The sequence below is a fragment of the Nycticebus coucang genome, chromosome 22, assembly GCF_027406575.1.
Source record: "Nycticebus coucang isolate mNycCou1 chromosome 22, mNycCou1.pri, whole genome shotgun sequence".
Taxonomy (NCBI): Eukaryota; Metazoa; Chordata; class Mammalia; order Primates; family Lorisidae; genus Nycticebus; species Nycticebus coucang.
Window position 1 is genome coordinate 43,707,421 of NC_069801.1, and position 18,592 is coordinate 43,726,012.

The 18,592-nt window shown below is 52.0% G+C and overlaps 1 protein-coding gene and 1 long non-coding RNA gene across 2 annotated transcripts in view; one reads left to right on the plus strand and one right to left on the minus strand.

Annotated features, from left to right (window-relative positions):
* Window positions 1-8,996, minus strand: part of LOC128574920 (uncharacterized) — a 54,356-nt gene extending 45,360 nt beyond the window's left edge. The window contains exon 1 of the long non-coding RNA XR_008376879.1: window positions 8,677-8,996. This is a non-coding gene — a long non-coding RNA (uncharacterized LOC128574920). The remainder of the gene's footprint in view (window positions 1-8,676) is intronic.
* Window positions 8,997-9,370: 374 nt separating this feature from the next.
* FOXD2 (forkhead box D2) lies at window positions 9,371-12,239 on the plus strand. Its single transcript, XM_053576696.1, has one exon. It carries the CDS (start codon window positions 9,534-9,536, stop codon window positions 11,007-11,009), a length of 1,476 nt encoding a protein of 491 aa, XP_053432671.1. The 5' UTR covers window positions 9,371-9,533; the 3' UTR covers window positions 11,010-12,239.
* The last annotated feature ends 6,353 nt before the right edge of the window (window positions 12,240-18,592 follow it).

Below are 18,592 nucleotides of genomic sequence, written 5' to 3' on the forward strand. Positions count from 1 at the left end.
GGCTCCAACCGAACTTTCTGGATACTTAACAAATGAGGAAACAAAGGCTTAGAGAGAGTATTTTTTTGAGACTAGTGAGAGGTACATAATCTGAACTCAGCTTTAAGACCTGAACTCTTTCTGCTGCACCTGATGCCTCCAAGATTCCTACTCAGTGATGACCCAGACTCTACTCAAGCACTTCCAGTGACAGGAATTCACTACAATTAAGGTAACCTATTGCATCCCTGAGGGACAGCCCTTGCATGGGTCACAGAAAGTGAGCCTCTTTACCATTTTCTGGGTCCCTTTTCCCTTGGTCTCTGTGCCCCAGATCAACTCTGTAGGGATTTGGAGAGGGCAGTTGAACTAAACTTTTATTCCCCAGGCTTAACTACCTCAGACCTTTCCTATGCATGCATGGAACATTTCCCCATCCCTTCCTGTAATAATTAGGGTTAGGTTCAGTTGCAAGTGACAGACTGTCCTCTTTCCTGCCAATCCTCACATCAGTGGCTTAGACAAGATTGAAGTTTATTTCCTTTTCACATAAAAGTCTGTGCAGGCAGTTCAGAATGGTATGGCAGTTCAGTGGTCTCAGTGGCCCAGGATTCTTTTCTTTTGTGACTTTGCTTTTTGTGAAATTCAACTCAACTAGCAGAAATTCAACTTAGCCTAGCTTAGTAAGGGGAGAGATTTCTTTCTTTTGCATGTCTGGAAAGTCTAAGAGTTCTAGTTTCAGACAGAGCTGGGTCCCAGGATTCAAACACTGTTATCAAGCCTCTGCTGTTTAGGCCATTTCCCTCTGTGCATGAGCTTCAATGTTAAACCACACTCTCCACATGGCAGGAAAGACAGTTTCTGGCAGCTAAGCCTGGAGTCTATCTTCAGATCCCAAACCAGAAGTAGTCCTCCAGAGTCCCAGAGTTCATGTATCCCATAGTCTATACTCATATATCTCCAAACCCATGCTTCATATATCAAATCATATAGAAGGAGTGAATGGCTCAGCTTAGATCACTTACCACTGCCTGGACCAATAGTGCGGCCTTGGACTTGCAGTGCTATATTGCAGAGAACTGCCTCTTGGCTTTTAGGGGTAAATGTGGGGATGGGGAACAGAAATTGGACAGCTACCATTAGGATCACATGGAACACAGGAAGGGAGATTTCCTTCTGTGGGGTTATGATACCCCCAAACTGCAAGCAAGTTCAGCTCATCACGTCAAGGAGATTGAGTTTTGTCTTATAAGCAACTAAGAGGAGCCCCTGAAAGATTTTAACAGGGCTCAATCTGGCAGCTAGTTTGATTGTCACAACCACTTTAAAAGACACAAGAGGCAGAAGAGCATGAGGGACAAATCCAATGACTGCTGGCTGCAGCCAGGAACCATGGATGACTGTATCTGATAGGGAGACATGTTCTCCTCCTGGAGTGGGGGGACTGAGGGAAGAGAAACTCTGTTCTCAGAGCACACATACTTCTATTAACAATCAAAGCTACTGGCTTGGTGCCTGTAGCTCAGCAACTAGGCACCAGCCACATACACCAGGGCTGGGGGCTGGCAGGTTTGAACCTGGTCTTGGCCTTCCAAACAAAAATGACAATTACCAACAACAACCAAAAAAATATCTAGATGCCTGTAGTCCCAGCTACTTGGGAGGCAAGAGAATCGCTTAAGTCCAAGGGCTTGAGGTTGCTGTGAGCTGTGATGCCATGGTACTCTACATAATGAGACTCTGTCTCAAAAAAATAAAAAAATCAAAGCTACTTCTCTGGGAAGTCCCAGACAGAGGGAGATATGCTTCATGTCATTCATTCTTTCATTCATGTACTGAGATATCTCACGTTGAGCACCTACTATGTACAGTGATTGATAATGATTATGGGAAACATTTTTTGAGCTCTTTCAAAGTTTTAGGCACTGGGCTATGTGCTTCATCTCATTTAATCCTCATACCATAATGAGGCAAATAAAATTATTATCCCCATTTTGTCGAGGAAATATAAAGATGAAGGAAGGCAATATAATCCCTGTTCTTTCTCAAGGATCCCATAGTCTACCGTCTACCAACTGGAAAACAAATCATAACATGGAACTAAGTGCTTTATTTATTTATTTCTGAGACAGAGTTTTACTCTGTTGCCCTGGATAGAGTGCTGTGGCATCATAGTTCACAGCAACCTCAAAGCATTGGGCTTATGGGATTCTCTTGCCCCAGCCTTCCAAGTAAGTGGGACTATAGGCACCAGCCACAACACCCGGCTAGTTTTTCTATTTTTAGTAGAGCCAGGGTCTCACTCTTGCTCAGGCTGGTCTCCAACTCCTGAGCTCAGGTGATCCACCCACCTCGGCCTCACAGAGTGCAAACAGTGATTACACCTGTGAGTCACAGTGCCCAGCAGCTAAGTGCTTTAGGAACACAGAGGTGGGAGCCTATTGCAGTCTGGTGTGTGGCATGTTACCAGGGCAAGCATCTTATAAACTTTCTGGTTAAAATAGACCAAGAAGGATTAAGAATAGGCTAGGTAGAAGGAGTGAGCCACAGAAGGAGTGAGCCACATGAAGAGGTGAGAAAGAGTACATCAGGTTTGTGTGGAGTGCAGGCGTTGGAGGTAAGCTGGACAAGCAGGTAGCAGCCATGCTGCCTGCCAGGCATCCTGTGCAGACAAGCACACTATACGTAGAAAGTGAAGCAGCCAGGCTGTTGGGCAGGTATCACTGGGACCTCATGCAAATTACAGGCAAACCACCCTCTCAGTTTCTCCTTTAATTCTGTAATTGCAAGCACCAGAAGGCCTCCTCCTGTAGATCTGGGGTTTCAGGGGTGCCCTCTGGGTATGTATTAGCAGGAGTTGTTTCTCAGCCTCTCCTCCCCTCGGGGCTGAGGAAGAGTGGATGGAGGAAGGTGGAATTTGCTAGTGTTGAATCTGTTCCCAGCCCTGTATACCTGCTGATGTAAGATACTCAGCCAACCCCTGATATTTGCAGCCCTTATAGGAGCTTGATCTAGGATTGGGGAGTTTGATCTCTCAGCACAGCTTTGTCCCCCCGTCTTCCTTACTGCCGCATCCTGGAACAGAGACCACCTCCCTGTTTCCTCCTGCATTTCTCCCCTCCTATGACAGAACTCCCCGACTTAGGCCTCAAATGAATTCAAAAGGAGCTATCCCCCTAATTACCTGCTCCAATTGAGGTAAGAAGGAGAAAGCTGGGGGGAAAAAGAATACTCATAATGCTAGAGTTTTAGTTTCACTTGTGCTATCAATTTATCCTGTGACCTTACCCTCTGTCTAGGTCTCAGTTTCACCATCTAAGAAACAAGCTTTGAAAATCTACAATCCAATTTTGTGATAAAAGACTGTAGTCTTTATATATTTTATATATATATATATATGTATATATATATATATATATATATATATATATATATATATATATATATATTATTGTTGGGGATTCATTGAGGGCACAATAAGCCAGGTTACGTTGATTGCAATTGTTAGGCAAAGTCCCTCTTGCAATCATGTCTTGCCCCCATAAAGTGTGACATACACACCAAGGAAAAGACTATAGTCTTTGTTTGCTGGTTGGGTGGAGGACAGCACAGCGATAGGCAATGCAAAGGGTGGGGAGAGCAGATTAATGGTCTCTTTGGAGAAGAGAGAGGCAGGAAGCAGGTTGAATGTGCAGTGTGGTGGTGGAGCGCTGGAGTCAAATTCAGGCCTTAGCTTTTGAGAGCTCAGAGCAGGAAGAGGGGAAGATTGGTTGGGCTCTCAAGAGAATCGCTTAAGCCCAATAGTTGGAGTTTGCTGTGAGCTGTGACACCAAGGCACTCTACCCAGGGCGATAGCTTGAGACTCTGTCTCAGGAAAAAAAAAAAAAAAAGGCTTCCTTCTGGAGGAGGCCGGATTTGAGCAAGAATTGAAGCACGAGAACAGGGTGGAAAAGGAAGCGCACGTGAGGAAAGAGTGGAGGTTAGGATTCTCTGATGACTTGCCAAAGGGGTGGAATGGAATTGGGTGGGGAAAGGTTGCTTTGGTCTCAGACCTTGTCGGCTAGTTCCTGACTCTTTGCGTGGCTACGAGATTCCTCTAGAGGTCGCTGTTTCCTAGGAATCCGCCACTAGAGTCCAGAGCTCCAGCCGGTCCCCTAGCTCTGCTTCTACAAGGCTTTTGCGGTTCCGCACCCGTCCCAGAGGATACAGAGACCTGACCGTATTTCTCCGCCCCCGTGGGGACTTAAGGCTCGCGATTTCCCTGTCTGGGACTTGGAAGGGGGTGGGGGAGGTAGAGAGAGAGACAAGCGTACACAGGGAGTCGGTACAGCTACGTGTCTTCTCTCCCGCCCTGCATCGTCCCAATTCAGGGTCCCAGGAGGGCATTCTGTTCCAGAGGAGCTACTGCTCTAGCAGGAGCGTGTAATCCATTAGAAAGGAGGCCGCCGCTCTAGTCATCCTGGGTGTCCCGTAGCGTGATCTCTGTACACACTCCACCTTCTCCCCGCCACAGTCACAGACTCCTACCAAGGCGCGTACCTTCCTACCCCGCCTGGCCCCAGGCGAGTTTGAAATCCCCAGGTCACAGCGCTTCAGGGCTCGAGGAAAAGCTGTGAGTATGGATGGCGAGCCCTCCAGAGCAGTCCCAGGTCTCTCCCGCTCTGCAGACACAGCCTGAGTTCGGGAGAGGAGGACACACAACTGGCGCTAGTCGCGCTGGGGTGTGCTCCGCCACACACAGCTACTGCGGTCCAGAGGGCAGACACAAAGAGGACCGAGGAACCCACAAGAGCATACTTAGACCCGCTCTTGGAAGCGTCTCTCCATAACTGACCCGGAGCTTGCGCCCAAGGCCAGGCGGTTTTTGAGCAGCGCTGTTTTCACTCTCTCCAGAGCCACAACCCTCTTCCCACGAACAATAGTCCTCAGGCTCCACAGCTCACTGTCTCAAGTGCTGTGCCGTGTTCCAGCCCTGGCTGCTCAGATGGGCTCCCCACTACGTAATGGGGGTGGGGTGGGATGGACCGGCCTGAGAGGGGACAGTGGCCAGGAGTAATGGGAGGAAAGAAAGATGAAATTCAATTCGTAGTCTGGAACTTTGCCTCGCTGAGATGTGAGGAGCAGAGGTGCCAGGCCCCTGTATCTTTGAGCCTGGGGTGGATAGGTGGGCTGTGGGGGTAGGGGGTGGAGGCGACAAGCTGGAGTCTCTGTCATTCCTGTGCCTGAGAAGCTACGCTGCCTGAGGTCTGACCCTGCTGGTCACACGATCTGGATTCCCACCCACCCACCCTCTTCCCGGGCCAAGGGAACTGACAGCCCCAGAGCAGACAAAGATCCAGGTGGAGATGTACTGGATTAGGCTAGGAAAACCTCTGGCTCTAGAGCGGCAGCCCCTACCGGAGTTGAAGCGCCGGCTTCACCGCTTTCCCAGAGGCTGGCTGATTTTGTTAATAAAATTAGAGAAGTGTCCGGCAGCACAGAGCACCCTGACCAGTTCAGGCCTCTCCTTGCACAGCACCTGCGTGGAGGGCCAGACCCTCGCGCTCGCAGAGCTCAAACCACCGACAGGCCGCGCGTGATCGCTAGGCGCTGCGACTCGGGACGTGCTCCGTTTCTAGCTGGTGCCGCTTTTTGCCCATTTCAAGATTGACGAAATTATACTCGCATAATCGCCAGAGGGCTCTCCTTTCCCCCAGCAGAGAACTGCTAGTTTACAGGGAGGGAGAGTTGGCCTGACCCGCCGACAGCCTGTACTTCTCTATAAACAACAACTTCTCACTGGTTATCCAAACATTTTGGAGCAGAAAACCTCAAACAGGCACTCCCCTCAAACGCTGCCTCCCAGTTGTCAAGGCTACCCAAGGAAGGTGGCCAGGCAGTCAGGCAGATGAGGGAGTAGGCCACAGGGGCTGCAGCCTTTCCTGCTTGGAGGTTGCCACAGGTGGGTGCTGGCTTCCAGGCTTCTGGGAAAGCTTCCAGGTTTTCCCAGAGGGAGGGACATGCTCATGAGGGTTGCGACACTGCTGAGGACACTCAAAAGACTGAGCCTGAGGGTGGGAAAGGCAAGGGGGGATTGTTGGGGGTGGGGAGAAGCCAAGAAAACAGAAGGAATCCTTCTCCCAGCCCCCAGTGCACCCACTGCTGACACTATTTAAAAGAAATTGGACCCGAACCTTGGCAATTTATTGGCAGGGGCGAGAGGCTACCACAAACCTCCCTCTTCAGAGTGGAGCTCCGTCAGGGAAGCAGAGTTATTTGGATAAACAGAGAAGTTCTAGGCTGGGAGCCTGGACACCTACGTGTGTCCACCCCAACTTAAGCCCTCTCAAAAACCTGACAAGCAACATGATCTCCTGGGTCTTAATTTCCATTCCTGTAAAAGTATGTGTGAGAAAGGTCTGGGTGATTCCTTAAGATCTAGGATGACACCATACCACTCAAGCCTGCGTAACAAAGTGAGACTCAGTTTAAAAAAAAATTGTCCCACTTCTACCCTGCAGAGGAGAGGCTGGAGGTTCTGTACTCCCTTCCTCCAAGGTGGGTCTCACTAGCAACCAATGTACACCTGGCCCAGGCAGAGGCTCAGCTGGTTGCTGCAGCTGCTCTGTAGAGCTTTTCGTGTGAAGCATTAGAACCAGGGAATTTGGGCAGCAAATGCCTCAACAAGTCTTATCCAGGAGTTGCGTGAGGGAATGGAGTCTGGGGAAGCAGGAGAGTGCTGGCAAGGAGGGAAGCTACTGATTTCCATTTGCCGCTTTAGAAATGAAGACATTCAGAAGGTGAAATGGCATAAGATGATGACAATATTGTTTTTCTCTCCACTTATTTAGGCACTAGCAGAGTTGAGCTGGGTTGGAGTCAGTGTGTGGTCTGTGGCGTAGGGTATCTATGAGTGGGGTTCTGGAAGTGTGAGAAAGATATCCATGTAGTAAAGAGCAAGCTTGAGGTATGTGCAGGGTTGCCAGGTAAAGTAAGTCTAGCAACTCTAGGTATGTCAATTTATCTGGACACAAATAAGAAATGTCTTTCCAGTACCTTCTTATTTTCTTCTGGAGGGCCCAGAAAAATCTGAATCCCAGGGCCACTAACTAATTCCTGTCTGATTTTTTGTCCATAGTTTGAGGACTGAGCCTTTTTTTTTTTTTTTTTTTTACTGAGGATAGTCTGCTTATGCAGATCCAGTGCACTAAACTAAAGTGTATTCCCTTGATCAGAGGTCCAGATGGGGTCCAAGGGACTTGCTCTCACAGGATATGAGTAGCTAGACCTATCTTCCATCCCTTTCTGCTCCTAGCTTGGGAAGAGTGAGGATTCTGTGACAATGGTTGCAACCCAGCCCTACTCCATCTCATAGTAGGAGCCTGGGTAACTCCTTTCCCCCTTCTTTGGGTCTCTATAACCTCTTCTGTGTAATGGGAGAGTTGCCTTAACACTAGACTATTCTAATCCATAGATTAGAGGCTGCTGTTAGGTGAAAGAGAGAATGTCATCCATCCTGACATTCACATTACTAAGATACAGCCCTCTGGGGAATTACCTCCCACTCTGCTCCCGGCACTTATCTACAGGGGACCACAGAGACTGACGATGACATCAGTAATCTAGTCAGTAACCCATTCCGGGGCTGGACCAGGGCTTGAGATCCAGGTGGAAAACTTCATGACCTCTAACCTCTTTCTGTCTCAGAGAACAGGGCCCAAAGAATCTGCAAAGCACTCTCAATATCATCTTTATAAATAACCTAGAACATGGCCACTCTTACATATTAGTTACCCAGTATGGGTTTTATAATTTCACAGAGGCATAAAAAGTTTAAGAAATTTGCCCAAGGTGACCGAGCTGGTCAGTAGTGAGGACAGTACTGGAACCCCAGCAGCCTGACTCTAGGATCTCTACTCTTAACTACAACGCAGACCATGAATCTGAGGTTCAGAAAGGGAAGTTACCTAATTAGTGTCTAGTGACAGCGGAGCACAGCTGGGACTCAGCTCGCATGCCCGAGCATTGGCCACTGCGCGGCGCTGTGGGGTATAGACAACTATCCGCTCTTGTCCGGGTCCCGAGCGCATCTCCCCTTCCACACCCCTGAGATTGAAATGGGCTCAATCTATGTTGAAGGCGCTCATTCCTGGGTCCTGGAAGGAGGCCAGAAGAGAAAGGGCCTGATAGGCTGGGCAGGAGCCCGGTTGGCAAGAAAGAGTGCATAAGACCAAACTTACACAAGATCCTGAGAGATAAAGGCAACTCTGGCCGGGGCTGAGGTCAGCGATCATTGAGAGAGGAGAGGGGAGTGAGGAGACGGGATCCTGCTGCCTGCCTGTAAAGCCTACAAGCCTGGCAGTCAGCAAGATGGGAGGGCAGTCCTCAGTGCAAATAGGGGTAGGGGAAAAGGGAAATTAAGCTAAGGATTCCCAGCCTCATGAATAGACACCCAGACAAATGCCGTTACCAAAGGAAACGGAAGCAGAAATTCACAGAGGGTGAGACAGAATCAAAGATAGACAAATGGATACCAAGACAAGAAAAAGACGGAGTACGGAGCACCTGGCCACGCCTCGGGAATGCGACTGCAGCGCCGCACAGAAGCTTCGGGGAGGAGACCTCGAGCAGGGGCACACTCCCTGGGTCTCCCCGAGAGGAGATGGGTGGCGGGCCCCTGGCCTTGGAGGGCAGAAGGGCACAGTCAATATCTCTCACCTCTCCGAGGCCCGAGGCAGCTCCAAGTTTGCTCCTCGGGATCACTCAAGTGCTTCTTTCTCTTAGGCTGGAAATGCTGGGCTTCTGCGGTCCCCGGCTGGCCCCGTTCTGGCAGTGTAAGTCCCGGAGTCTCAGGCTCCCCCTGGCTCTCCAACTACGTTTCGGCCTTGGTGGCCCGGGAGCCGCCTTCGGGAGAAGAGTGGGGGCTGCCGCCACTTATCCGGGCTCCAGCAGGCTAACGCCACGTCCAGGAACTGAGCGCACTTTAGGAGGAGGCTCCAGGGAGCAAAGGGTTTGGGGTAGCGCGGGGAAACGGAGGACCCGCCTCCAACCACCTAGCCCAGCTCCCGCGGCGGAGGCAGTTTGTTCCCGCTGGGCCCCTAGACTGAGGCTCTTTGCCCGCCCCCTCCCGCCCCGCCCCGCCTACCCTAAATCACCCCGCCCAGGGAGCTCCGCCCCAGGCCCGCGGTTCTTCCGCCTTAGACAGCGCTAGGCGGGAGGGGCCAATCCCCCAACCCCACCACTCCCAGCGAAGGCCACCACTCCCAGCGAAGGGGACAGGGGACCCAGATCCGCCAGGGTAAGGGGTGGCCTCAGCTCCTTCCGTCGGCGCCCCGGGTGCAGTTCCCAGCTCGCGCTACCAGGAAAGGAGGGAGCCTTCAGCTGGGTGCGCACTGGAAGGAGACAGCGGCCGAGCTGGGTCACCAGGGGGCGCTGCGGAGCCGGGGGACACCCCTCCCTGGCAGCCTCAGTCCCCCGCCTCCTCCCCGCCCGCGCGCAAAACACGCTCGCCCCAGAGGCAGGGCGGCCGAGCCCGAGCCGCGGCCGGAGCGGAGCCGGAGAGCGGCGGCGGCACCATGACCCTGGGCAGCTGCTGCTGCGAGATCATGTCCTCCGAGAGCTCCCCGGCCGCGTTGTCCGAGGCCGACGCAGACATAGACGTGGTGGGCGGCGGCAGCGGTGGGGGGGAGCTCCCAGCCCGCTCCGGGCCCCGAGCCCCCCGGGACGTGCTCCCCCACAGCCACGAGACTCCCCCGGAGGAAGCCGAGGCAGACGTAGCAGAGGACGAGGAGGAGTCGGGTGGCTGCTCGGAGGGCGAGCCTCGCGTTCTAGCGCCCCGGGGGGCGGCGGCCGCAGCGGGAAGCCCAGGGCCAGGCGCGGCGGGGCCAGGGCCAGGACCGCCGTCGGGGGGCGCGGCGACGCGGAGCCCGCTAGTGAAGCCGCCCTACTCATACATCGCGCTCATCACCATGGCCATCCTGCAGAGTCCCAAGAAGCGCCTGACGCTGAGTGAGATCTGTGAGTTCATCAGCGGCCGCTTCCCCTACTACCGGGAGAAGTTCCCGGCCTGGCAGAACAGCATCCGCCACAACCTCTCGCTCAACGACTGCTTTGTCAAGATCCCCCGAGAGCCGGGCAATCCGGGCAAGGGCAACTACTGGACGCTCGACCCGGAGTCGGCAGACATGTTCGACAACGGCAGCTTCCTGCGGCGCCGCAAGAGGTTCAAACGGCAGCCGCTACCACCGCCGCATCCACACCCGCATCCGCACCCAGAGTTGTTGCTGCGTGGCGGGGCCGCGGCGGCTGGGGACCCTGGCGCCTTCCTGCCGGGTTTCGCTGCTTATGGTGCCTATGGCTATGGCTACGGGCTGGCCCTCCCGGCCTACGGCGCACCCCCGCCGGGGCCGGCCCCGCATCCGCATCCACACCCGCACGCCTTTGCTTTTGCCGCTGCAGCAGCCGCTGCTCCTTGCCAGCTGTCGGTTCCCCCAGGCCGTGCCGCTGCTCCTCCACCCGGACCTCCGACGGCCTCGGTGTTCGCGGGCGCTGCATCGGCCCCAGCCCCTGCGCCTACCCCAGGGTCAGGCCCGGGCCCCGCAAGCCTGCCCGCTTTCCTGGGTGCAGAGCTGGGCTGCTCCAAAACCTTCTACCCTGCGTCCCTGAGCCCTCCTGCGGCGGGCACTGCGGCCAGTCTGTCGACTGCACTTCTGCGCCAGGGACTCAAGACGGACGCGGGCTGTGTTGCAGGCAGCGGGAGCTCCGGGGCAGGACATAGGCCTTCCTTTTCTATAGACCACATAATGGGCCACGGTGGCAGTGGCGGTGGCGGCGGGACAGCACCCCCGGGCAGTGGTGAGGGCTCCCCAGGACCGCCATTCGCGGCAGCCGCCGGTCCTGGGGGTCAAGCCCAGGTCTTGGCCATGCTGACTGCCCCGGCCCTAGCTCCTGTAGCCGGCCACATTCGCCTGTCGCATCCTGGGGACGCACTTCTGTCCTCAGGGTCCCCGTTTGCCAGCAAAGTCGCCGGCCTCAGTGGCTGCCACTTCTGACCCCAGCGGGCTCAGGGTCGGTTAGGCCCGCACTCAGCTTCTCCCTGGAGCTCCTGCGGTCCCAGCGGAACTCAGGAAGTCTATTTATGAAGAGTCTGCAGACCTTGGACCGGCGTGCATGGCTTGACACTTCAAGCTTCACGCTGGGAATCTCGCTGATAGTTGGGACGAAGCGGGCTCTATCGCTCAGGGCGAGGCCCAGGTCTTTGCATGAGGAGGTCCCAAGCCAAGATCCCAATCCAGTTTGAGCAGTAATAGAGAGGGGAAGCCTTCTTTTTTCCCACAGCCTCTGCACCTCTCTGGCAGCGCAGAAGAAAGCATTCTCGGAGCGATGCCTGCCCCAGGCCCTGCTGATTTCCACAGAAACACCAACTGCGCTGAGAGGTGTTCCTTTCTGCCTCTCCTCCTCACTACTTCCCGGACTTTGAGACTCACCTTGTTCAATTATAATTTAAAGACATCTATTATCCGCGTTGTGCTTAAAAGAAAAATTCACCTTTTTTTTTTTTTTGCTGTTCTTCAAGGAATTTCGTTTCCTCTGAAATCTAAACCGGTGTCTACACAGGCGGAACTGAATGGAGAGGTGAAATGGGGATCTCCACAATACCTGCAGAAACCCTGGATCCCACTCCACTGAGGAAAATCCTTTCTCTTTTGTGTTAGGGTGCTTTGAAAGGAACTTTCTCCCTTTTCCCTGGCTGCCAGCCATCGGGTCCAGCAGCCCTCTCAGCTCTGTCCCTGGCTCTACCATATTTATTGAGGCTTAAAGGCAATGAGGTTGGGTGGGAGAGAAGGGTCTGGGCCGGGGACTGGAGAGATGGGGTGGGGTGGGCAAGGGCATACCCTGTGGCAGGGGTCCTGTAATTATGTGTAAATATCTGTACAGCGGGCTGTCTCTCATTCTCTGTCCACTGGGTGTGCATTGATTTAGATTTCTCCACTGTGGGGAGGCTGTGAAATCATCTGATGGTTTGTGCGGAAGAAAGGGAAAAAGCCTGTCTCACTCCCATCCGGATTGGTGTCAATTGAATAAATGTGTGTGAACTTCAGCAGTCACCAGCTCTGTTTGCCTGTACTCCCTTGTCCCTTTTGAGGGCTCTCTCTGAAGACCCTTTGCTCCCCAGCAGGGGGTGGTAAGGAAATGCCCCTGGGCAGCCCAGGCAGGCAAGGGAGGGCTCAGACTCCTAGGATACCAGGTCCACTTCTGTTTTGGCCTTCAGCTATTGATGAGGCCAGGTCTCTGGGAGGACTGTGTCCCCCCCCCACTGGCACTTTCATTTTCGATCTGCTCCTAAGAAGTTTTTGCCTGGAATTTGGCAGAGGGGTTGTGTTTCAAATGTACCTGAGGATTCTGATCTCCATCTGGTTAAGACTTTAGTGTGGTAGATGTGGGTGCTAAGTACTCATGGATACTATCCCCACTAAGTACAATTCAATTCGAGCTGGATATGTCTCCCGATGTCTATTCTGTATGGCTCCTTGTGTAGGACTTTTATGGGGCTTGTAATTTGTTTTTGTGTTTGGGTCAGCATGTGTATCCTTTCTTGTTGTCTTTTTTAATGAATTGTATTTCAGGGTATGTTTGTGAACATGTGTGTGTGTGTTTGTGATTCTCAGTCACCATGACTGTCCCTAGGAAAAGAGGGGCTTCTCCTTGGCCACTGTAGGGCCTTTGGACCTCCCTCTCGCGTTCCAACATGTGACAGAGTGAAAGGCTTGAACTGGGGGTTGTAAAACTTTTCTTTCCTGCCACCAAGAGGGTTAGCCATGCATTATAAGCTGAAAGAGAGAGTCAGTGCAGTTTCACTCTGTTAGGGTAAAACTTCCTATCCCTTGATCCAGGTTCATTGCCAGAAGCCCCAGTTCAAATCAATTGGTCTATTCCAGTCTTCCATAAGCCCATCGAACCTCCCAGCTCTGTGCTGATGTTTGGGAATCCCAATGGCCGGGAGCACAAGTGAGTTAGGTGAGTAGTGATGCTTCAGGTGAAGGAAAGATGGTTGCTTAGCTCTTTTCTTAATAAATTCCAGGTAAGAGTATAGGTGAGAAAGGGAGAAATGTCTGCTGATACCGTGCAGCCTTCACAGAAAACAAACATATGCTGAGGGCAAGGGTTGAGAGATGAAGTGACAGGGAGACAGGAAGAAGAAGGCAGGGTTAGAGGCCCAGATCAGAGCACTTGAGAGGGTTGGGCCACACAGGCCCCTTTAGCTAGGATCCCGCAGCTAGAAATGGGAAAGCAGGCAGAGGTAGAGGACAGAGGCCCCTACAGAAAGAGGATCAGGATGAGGGTGGGAAGAATACACCAGAGACTGGAAAGGTTGTTGGGACTCCCAGGTCTCTCAACCTCTTTACTAGTGGAGGAGAGAGAAGGCTCAAAAAGGCATGTTAGTGAATACAGTCCCTCTCCCAGAAGTGAGGGACCGCTCTCCTCTTCCTTACTGAGAGACTGTGGGAGCAGAGGGAGGGAGGTTGAAGGCAGTGGAACACCTTTCCCACCATTTTATGAAATGATTCAGGAGAAGTAAGGTTAGGTTCAGCGGTAAAAAGGGAGAAATGTCTGCTGATACTGGGATAATGGTCTCTGGCTGGCTGCTTTGTTAATTTCTATTGCTGTGAGTTTGATTTCATTTCTTTTCATTTGAGGAGGGGTGAATGTGATCTCTGTATGTGTGTGTCTGTGCGTGCATATGTGTGTACGTGTGCTTTCAATGAAGCGCTTTATAGCTTCATGATCTCATTTACCATGAATATATCACTCCCAGATATTTTAGGTCAGAGCTTTAAGTAGATTTATGTAGTGGTTTTTTTCTTTAGAAGAAAGAAAATTAAGTCAGCTAGGATTCATATCTGATATATAGATAGATGAGATACTTCCACAGTTGCTCTCTATAGCAGAAGCAGCAGACCCTTCTAGCTTCCCTAATGTGTCTTTGTGAAAGTGTGTGTGTGAGTTTATCGAAAAATATTGCTTGGTGTCTGTGTATGTGTGGGAGGGTCCATATCAGGAAACAGTGGAAATGAGAGGATTGGGGAAGAAGAGTAAGATGTGTCATTACAGGGGGCTCTCAGGGAACTTAAGGGCTTAGACCACAGTTTCCCAGTGGGTCAAAAAGGCCAGACCTGGGTCAGATATAATTATGGCCAAGGACTTAGGCTAGAGGTAAGCCACTGATACCCAATTGGCCTTGAAAAATACCCAGAAAGGGAATTGTCAAGGGACCCCTGGAGGCTCCACACGCTGAAGGCAGGGGTGAAGGGAGAGTATTTGGAATTCAGGACTCCCTTAGGTTGGCTTCATGGGGAACCTTTTAGGAGCTGGGAAGGGCCGATCTGCAAGCTGGATGGCAAAGACAAGGATTAGGGACTTGGAGGATTTGTATGCTGGAGTCCTCCCAGCTATTTTTTTTTTCTTTCTCTAATCTGGAAGGGCTCAATCAGCGGCTTCCTCCTAACCTGTGGGTGTGTAGGGTGGATGTTCAATTTAAGGAGACTTACTTAAGGGCCTGGCTTCCTAGGAGGAAAAATAGGCCCTCCCATCTGTATGGCTTCTGCGGTTTCCCTGGTTGCTTGGGTGGAGGCAGCTGAGGTGCTGCTCAGGGCAGATCCCCACAATTGGTGACAATAATAGGAAAATATTCAGGGCACACCTTCGTCTCTCCGAGGTGAGAAAAAAATGGTAAGAAATCGGCCTGGGGTTCAGAGAGTGCTGCTGAGAGCCGGCAGTTTAAAGGGGAAGAAAATTGGCGAATTTCACTGGTCAATTTCACTTCATTTCGTTCAATTTCGTTCAATTTCATTCCTTTTCATCCGGCGCCGGGAGGCCAGAGGCCACAAGGAAGGGGAGGAGGTCTTTCCGGGCAGAATTTCTCCCATCGTGCAGATTTACTTTCCATGGCAGTGAGGAACAGCCTTGATTATCAAACTTTGACATACATTTTTCAGCTGCGGCTAAGAGCAGACATTTTATTTTATTGAAAGGTATTTGGTTTGGGTGATCGAAGCACATCGGTGAGCCTCTCTGCACTTCTCTCTGGCAGTCCAATTAAAGCGGTTAATTCTTTTCACCGCTTATTCCTCCGAATCTTTCTTTCTTTCTCTTGGGGCTCCCCAGACCACCCAGAAGCCGGAGTTGAGGTGGGGGCGGACACTTCCCCTCTATATCCAATTTGTTCTCGCCACAGCGGGCGCGTCTTCGTGGTTACAAAGCGCCTGTTCCCTGATGACTTTTTTCCCCTTTTCAAAAACATTTCTTTCTCCTCCTTTCCACTAGAAACTCCCATACCCTCAGGCCCTCCACTCCTCCCTCTCCGCTCTGGTTTATTTAAACTTCGCCTCCTCCAGAGCCGCGGTAGCGCGCGCTTAATGAAGTTGAAGGCTCGGTGAGCCCGGGTGAAGAGGGTTTGGAATCTGTTGAAAGGGGCGTTTTGTGACACTGATTGGGGCGGGGGCGGGGGCAATCGCGGACCAGACAATGACCGTCCAGGCGGGTTTTCCAGCGCACAGGGTCAAGCGAATAAAGGCGCCGACGCTGTTTAAACGAGGCAAGAGAAAGGGAGAAAACATTTTGAGAGTGGAGTGTGCCTCGTAAGGTTTTGTGCTGAGGTTGTGTGTGGAAGGAGGCAGTCCTCTAGGGTCTTTGTGGACCGAATTCGGAGTTTACTTCGAACCGCGTGCATCCCGCCAGAGAAGCGAAGAGAGTTTGGGTTTGCGCCTAAATTATTCGGATAAGTGGTTCAAACGGTTAGGGCCTGGGGAGCCGTCCAGGAGGACCAACAAGGACCCAGCGGACATTTGTCCCTGGGGTTGGTGCTCTGAAGTTTCTGGAGAAATGTTGAAAAAAAAAAAACAAAAAAAAAAAAACTAGAGGTGGGCAGCGTTCGGACAGGGTAATTTAGACCCCTAAGCTTTTTGTCTATCAGGGTATTTGAGAGCAAAACAAGGGTTGATTGGATTTTTGGAGCGGAATTATTCTGTTCCTTAAGGTCGGCATAGACACGTTCCAACAGAAATCCGTAGGGAGGACGGAGGTTCCCAGCTCTGGTTTGAGGAGCGAATTTTTCCGCGGGCTGGTGGGCGCGGCGCGGCGCAGCGCTGGGCGGAGCGGGCACCGCCTCCTGCAGCGCAGCGAGCGCGGCTACCGAGGCTGTGGCCGCTCGGAGGTCCGGAGGCTTCGTTCTGCCCGGAAAGGAAAGTAGTTTCCTGCGGAGAGCCCAGCTGCTGGACTCCGCGCTGATACCCTCTGGGTTGTTTCCGACCCCAGCTCCGCTCCAGGCCTTGAGTCCTAGGTCCCTGCGGAGCGCTGCCTCTTCGCTCCATGCGGACTCTGAGCGGAAGTCGCTTGCTCTCTGGGACTTTGCCAATCTCCCTGGATTAGGGGTCTCCACTGGTGCCTTCCTTTCAGCACGCTAGCCGCCTCGTCAAAATTTTGACGTCCTGGAGAGGGTAACAGAGTCTCAGTCTTACCGCCCCTCAATCCCCAGCACAGTTGTTTGGAGATTCGTGGCTCCGTAAGTGTGAGCGCTCAGCTCCGGAGCATGAGCTCAGCCACTGCTGTTGGAGTTCCGCGCGAAGCCGAGGCCTTGGAGGTCTCTGCTTGGTTCCCCAGATATTGGAACATTGCCTCCGGCTGTTCTCACCTCTGGGACATTTCTATTTGTGCAAGTATCTTTGGAATTGCGGTAGCGCGGATCTTAAGATTGCAAAGGGCGAATTATTGGGAGAACAAAAAAATTAAAATCTGTCACTTCGGTTTCTAAAAAGCACTGTGGACTTGAAAAATATATTTCAAGTCATCGTGTAGATACTGTCAAACTATGTGTGTGGGAGCGGAGAGTGGGGGACCGCTGAGGGTACGGGAGTGGACTTCATTGTTCAAGTTAATTTGCTGCAGCTTACAGAGGTCCCTAGCTTTGCACCCCCTCCCCCAGCAGGTGTCTGTGCCTCTGGGACTCCTAGGCTTTAGACCCCCCATCCCATTCAGATGCAAATGTGCTAGGTCCCCTCTGAGTGTGAGAAGTTCACCTTCCTACCCGCGCTGTATCCCATGGCTTCCCTCGAGGTCGCCTGTTTTGGGCCTTTTGACTTCGTGTCTCAGCTTTTGAGTTACATGCGTATATCTCAATCTTGAGATAGGTCCTCACTTCCCTACGAGTTACCCCAGTCAAAGAGGGTAGCTAATGAGACTATCGCTTAACTTAGCCTCGGACCCAGAGGGTCCTGAGAGCCGGATTGCTGTATTTCCCGCCGGAAAAAAGACCCAGCACCTGTACTACCAATACGGAGATTCGGATCAGAGGGTTGGCGTGGTGGTAGCCAGCTTTGCCCAGTTCGCTAGGTCCTAGCTGCCCCAGCCAGCTGTGCTTTGTGTAGCCTCAGGTCAGTGGGAGGACCCAGGGGGTGAGAATCCTGAGTTTCCGTTTGCAAACCCCATGGGTCTTCAATGTGGCAGTGACAGGGCAGACACCTTGGAAGCCGCTTCAAGGTTCTTCTGCATCAGACCACCTCTCTGGCTTCTGATCTGCCTACTCCACACACACCTCAGTCCCTCAGTCTCTTTGCGGAGACATTGTGTAAAAAATGTGAGGTCATCCTTAGTGCTAACTTGGTGACCAGGAAGAGCTTTCCTTTCTAATAATGAGTTACCTGGTGAGTATTAAATACTGGCAAGTTAATATACTCCCAGGCTCAGAGATCTCTTCCCTGTCTGGTTGGTTCCTTCCTTCCTTCTTTCCTTACTTTCTTCCTTCTTTAAATATTTATTGAGCACCTGCTGTGTACTGGGCAGATGTTGGCAGATACGTGTACACAGACATCTGCTTAGAGTCATTACGAGCAGTCTAACTTGTACAGAACCCAAGGAAAGGCAAAGCAATCTATTGTCACTGTATTTGAGGTAAAAAGAAAAGTTTGGTGTTTTCAGGGTTAAGGCTGCAAATTTCAACTCTGATGGCTCCAGGTATCACAGGGGTCTATGACTGTGTGTGGGAGGGGATGCATATGTCAGACAACTGTGCTGAGGGGTGAATATTTGTGGACGACTATATGTGCTATATACTGTACTCGTGACTGCATCACAGTGAGTCTGAGAATGTGGTGAGTCTCCTTGGGTGGTTTGGGCAGAGGCTAGAGAGATGAGGGTGGAGATAATAGGGTGGAAGGGTTAGGAATGGGTTTCTAAAGGAGTAGGGAGGAAGAGGCCTGAGTTCTCAGCCTCTTCTTTTGTTTCTTAGCAAAGACTAGAAACTGTCCATCTTTTTCCAAGTTCCTTCCCAGCCTCAGACAAGCCTGGGAACACTGAGTGAAGCAAAGGTGTTGAGGGGTGCAGTGACTTGATTGGCAATGGAGAAGAATAGCTGAAGTTTCCATTATCTGGTCTCAGAGGGGCTCTCTGGCCTGGTACTGCTAATCTTGCCCCCTTCCAGCCTGTACTAAGGGACTTGGCCTGGCCCTGTGTGGCTTTGGAGTCTTCCTTTCCATTTCTTCAAAACTGTCCTCCAACATCAAAGAGGCAGGTTCAGATTGTAGAGTCTGCAACGCCGGAGTTTGCAGTTTCCCAAGGCTGATATCATTTGGGAAATAGG

Excerpts from the sequence above, each read along its gene's own strand:
- FOXD2 (XM_053576696.1), top strand. The coding sequence starts at position 9,534 with ATGACCCTGGGCAGCTGCTGCTGCGAGATCATGTCCTCCGAGAGCTCC.